General features: G+C 38.3%; 1 protein-coding gene across 1 annotated transcript in view; it reads left to right on the plus strand.

The window, feature by feature from the left end:
- Positions 1 to 4,751, plus strand: part of LOC106515521 (cadherin-18) — a gene marked incomplete in the record, with an annotated part of 145,299 nt that overhangs the window by 81,996 nt on the left and 58,552 nt on the right. The window contains 1 exon segment of the mRNA XM_014005361.1: positions 1,483 to 1,602. Within this exon segment, the coding sequence (XP_013860815.1) occupies positions 1,483 to 1,602 (120 nt within the window).

Genomic DNA, 4,751 nt, shown 5'->3' on the forward strand with positions numbered 1-4,751 from the left:
ACACACACACACACACACACACACACACACACACACACACACACACACACACACACACACTCAAAGAATGTCCAAAAGTAAGGCAGAAGAATACAAACATGTTCATCAGTGTTGTATCAGATGGGATTATGGTTCTACCAGCACCTGTGTATATCTAAATGGTTTTATGCATTTATGCTAGAAGGATTCCCACTCTATTACTTATTTTATGATTACATAACATAGATTTGCTGACCAGGACTAATTCTATGGTAGCATTAATATGATTTTTTTTTCTAGTATTAGGGAACTATTTAAACCAGCTAACTTAGCATGTGCTTTTTTAGTGTTATTTTCATAATGAATGTGGTGATCATGATCCTATTTAGCGCTACTGATGTCTCACCATTAATTCAATTCAATTCAATTCAATTAGTTTATATAGCACCAAGTCACAACATACGTTGTCTCAGGGCACTGTACATGAAAAAAGAACACTCTAAAGAAGAAACCAGCAGATTGTGTTGAATCACTTCATCACAGTCTCCCATCCTGAGCAAACGGTGGAGAGGAAAAACTTCCTGCTAATCAGGAAGTTTTTCCTCTCCACCGTTTGCTCAGGATGGGAGACTTCCTGCTAATCAGGAAGAAACCTCCAGCAGAACCAGGCTCAGGACAGTCGGCCATCTGCCTCGACTGGCTGGTTGAGGGACAGGAAAGAGACACAGCCAAACACAGAAGAACTGGTCCAGGAGCACCTTCTTCTGGAAGAGACACAAAAAGAAAAAAAWATATAAAAAGCATGTTATTGATAGAAATAATTAGAATAAATATGTAGATAAGATAGACTAAAGACAACTTCAGGTATTAATAGATTTTTATTGATTTAATTGATTGTTAAATGCACAATTTTATTTTGTTTTTCTTATTGATATGTTTGTTTTTTGTGATTTTTGTGGTGGGCAATCAATTTTATGTTTATACTGTGATTAAAATCCTGTCATTAAGTTGTTCTTAGAGYGACTTTCAGCTAATGCCTAGGTCTACTGTATTTAGATGCATGAGTCACCCGGGTAGGTGATATCCCATTCTTCAAAGATGTCATTTTCAGAAGGTGTGACTGAGTTCTGAAGAAAATATGTCAAAACTACTGTATTGTACACAAAACTGCCAATGACCTGATGTCCTGTGTATCTTGTCCCAGCTGTAAAACTTGTAGTAATCCTTGCATGTGCAATTAAATGACTAATTTAAATACTTTCAATCAGTTTTCTGTAAATAATTTAGGCACACACTTSAAACACTGTACTTCTTTAAGGATACTTCTCTGCCCAGTCTTGGCCTTTTTTTAGAGTAATTATACTTACATCTTTCTAAGGAGAAAATGTACTAGCTCAAACACAAAACTGCTGCACAGTTGCACATCAATGCAATAGTATTTTAAAACCTTTGAAAACAAAYGTGGCTATTGGCAAACTAATTTTTGGATATGCTCACTTTTAGGCACCTCTGTGATGCAAGTTACAGCGACCGAYGCAGACGACCCTACCTATGGAAACAGCGCCAAAATAGTCTACAGCATTTTACAAGGACAGCCATATTTCTCTGTGGACCCCAAAACAGGTGCGGCATAACTGCATGCTTGAGAAAAAAGAAATGTTTTACAGTCAGCACTTGTGTGCTTGCAAGCAGTGTAACTATAAAAGGATGTAATGACTTTGTTGTTGATCTCTTAAAACAAGTGTGTTTCATGCTGTGAAATCTTTGCAGCATGGGGTTTCTTGCAGGGAACAGTCTGTTTTGTTATTTGCACCATATCTGACATCATAAAAGCAAAAAGTGGACACAGTAGATTTATGGCTGCTACACGGTCTAGCACGCAACCCTCTCCTTGTGGACTATAAGTAACTCCTCTGGGAGGTCAGAGAAGACATTTGTAGAGACGTCTTTGGAAAGCTATTGTTTCCTTCCTTCAGAAAAAAAAGGAAAAGAGGCAGTGCTCTGTATTTCAAAGTCCATCTTTTGTTTGAGAGGCCTCTTCTAGAATCTATTAAATGTTAATACACCTTCTAAAGCGCAAGGCATATAACATTTATATGATGTGAAATATGTGGTGCTGTGAATGTGTGTAGGTCTTTTTTGTTTGTTTCTTATCTTTCTATGTCTCCCAGAAACACATGTTCTGTAGGCGCTCAAGCAACTCAAGTTTACCAGGCTTGCCTTCTGCTCCTGCTTCTTTTGGTTAACAGGAACAACAGCTCTCTTGTATGATTTGATTCATTGGTATCYGGGACAACGGTTGGTCCCTTTGAGACTGCACCACCCATGTAAAACATGAATTTTCATGCTGAATGAGCAATGCCAATGAATAGCTGTATATTTTGACTTTACCTTGAGGGAGAAATAATGCGGTTGGGGATTAATGGAACAATGGTACAATGGTTTTGGTGGGGCAGAAGCAATGAATGAAAAWCGGGCCCACATGTACTGTGCCACCAACCGTACGTTACTGCAGACAAGATCTATTTTAAATCATGCCTTGGCTGTAAAGAATGATTATTCCACAGTTACTTTATTTTCATTCTTCCATAAACAATGTTTTTTTTTAATTTTATTATTATTTCTTTTTTTTTTTTTTGGGTAAGATCAGGTGGTGTGCTTTTCTTGAGCTGAGTCAGCACCTTGTCTGCATTATAATGAGGAGCACAGCGCACAAAGGACAGGGATGGGATGGAAGGCCCAGCCAGCTGCACTTTTCACACCCCACTAAATTACCCGCATGTAAAAATGGACACAATTAGGCCGCTGTTTTCATATCAATGGCAAACTGACCTCCTCTCTAAGATTAGGACAAAAAAAAACCCAGTGGTCAGTAGAACATGTGCACAGACAGAGAGTACCACTTTTATGTGATCCTTTATATGCTATAAGCTCAGGTTTTGAAGCAGCTTTGCTGGCATGTTGCCACACTTGGTCCCTTTGACCAAGTGTGGGGGTGCTCAAGTGTGGCATGTTGCCACACTTGAGCCCCCCCCCCCACCCCCCCAGAGAGATGCAACAGCTTTTGCAGTCGATTAGCCTGCTTACATATCCTTTTACCCACATGTATCCAAATCCTAATATGCCTAAATTGCACACCTGACACCTTCATGGGATATCAAGAAATTGTTTGCAGGGTTATATTAGTACACACACAAGTCATGTTCCAAGTTGACTTTGGAAGCCTAATGTGGCAATAACATGTTTTACAATAGGGAAATGTCATTATAGGACAGAAGGAGATAATACCATTGGTGTAAAAAGAATTGCCTCAGACTATTTTTTTCTCCCCCCGCCTAACTGGGTTTGATAATATAATCTCAAGCCTCACAACGACTGGAATGACGAACCTGCCTGACTGCTAAGAAATTGCATTAAATGCTAAACTGACCACAGGAACAGCGTAAAGTACTTTCCAACCATGGGAGTCGAAAAGTGCTGATATAAGATGTTGCCTTTGCAAAGCAATCATAAACTGTTATTGCAGGCCCCAGAAATATCTCAGTAAGTATTCCTTATGCCTCACAGCTGTTCAATGAAATTACAATACCATAAAGTCCCTTATCAAACTAATAGAGCACCTGCGGATGCTACCTTAATGCTGGAGCTTGATGCCTCTCAGTAATACAAAATGCTGCATAGTTGTTTAGCAAACCTCTCGCTATATTAGGCATTTTATACCTTAAGTGTTAAAAATGTTGTAGCCTGGATACTTTCTAAAATAAATGTGTGTTATATATTAAAATAAATTAGTGGATAAAATGGCCTTACACATTTTTTTTATTGCCATCCCAATTCATTATTTCTAATCATGTATCACCACACTGTAATTGTCATGTTGAATGAATATTCACTGTATGCATTATGGTAAGAACTTGACAGTTGTAAATGTGGGAGCACATAATGACTTTTTGAAAACAGGTCATCAGCTTTTTTTTTTTCCATGACAACAGATTTTACCTTAAACAACTACATCTACTGCAATTATATAATGCAAATATCATTAGAGACAACCACCTGCTCTTCATTTCCATTTAGATTTAAGTGGACAGTATTAACATTGTTAGGCATAACAGTGCATAAATATGTACATTTGTGTTCCCCCAGCTRCCACCTGGAACAGGAAATGATGAAMCAGAGGAGCAGGTGTTTTCTCACTCGCACCTCTTCAGAGCGCATGTGAGAAAATAGTTACAGTAATAGATGCAGTCGAGTTTGCACTTTCAATTTCACATTTCAAGCACAAAGCACCTGTCTGCTCCCACATATTCCTGCGTGGTTTAGCTCCATAACAGTTTAAAATGACACAATGTTGTGAGAGAACCTGCACAAACATTTCAAAACATTGTAAATATTCTAGATTTCCCTCACACTCCAACCCACACCAGCTGCAAATTGGGGTCAGGGATKCACCGAATAATTAGCTTTGCAAGTGGCTCCTAATCACAGTCAACCAGTATGATGAAAAGACTGTCTGCTCTTAGGGCTTTAGAAAAAACATCAGAGAAGATAGACACCATGAAAGAGGATATGTTCCCCCTCTGTCTCATTTGCATTTCCAATACATTTACATAGTGGCTACAATCACTTTACTTTATTAAAACCTAGCATCATATTTTTTTAAGATTGATATAGCTGAGGAAGTTTATCTTTGTGTTTACATACAGCGGGTAAAATAAGTATTGAACACGTCAACATTTTTCTCAGTAAATATATTACTAGAGGTGCTAATG

Source organism: Austrofundulus limnaeus, unplaced genomic scaffold (genome assembly GCF_001266775.1).
Source record: "Austrofundulus limnaeus strain Quisiro unplaced genomic scaffold, Austrofundulus_limnaeus-1.0 Scaffold30, whole genome shotgun sequence".
Lineage (NCBI taxonomy): Eukaryota > Metazoa > Chordata > Actinopteri > Cyprinodontiformes > Rivulidae > Austrofundulus > Austrofundulus limnaeus.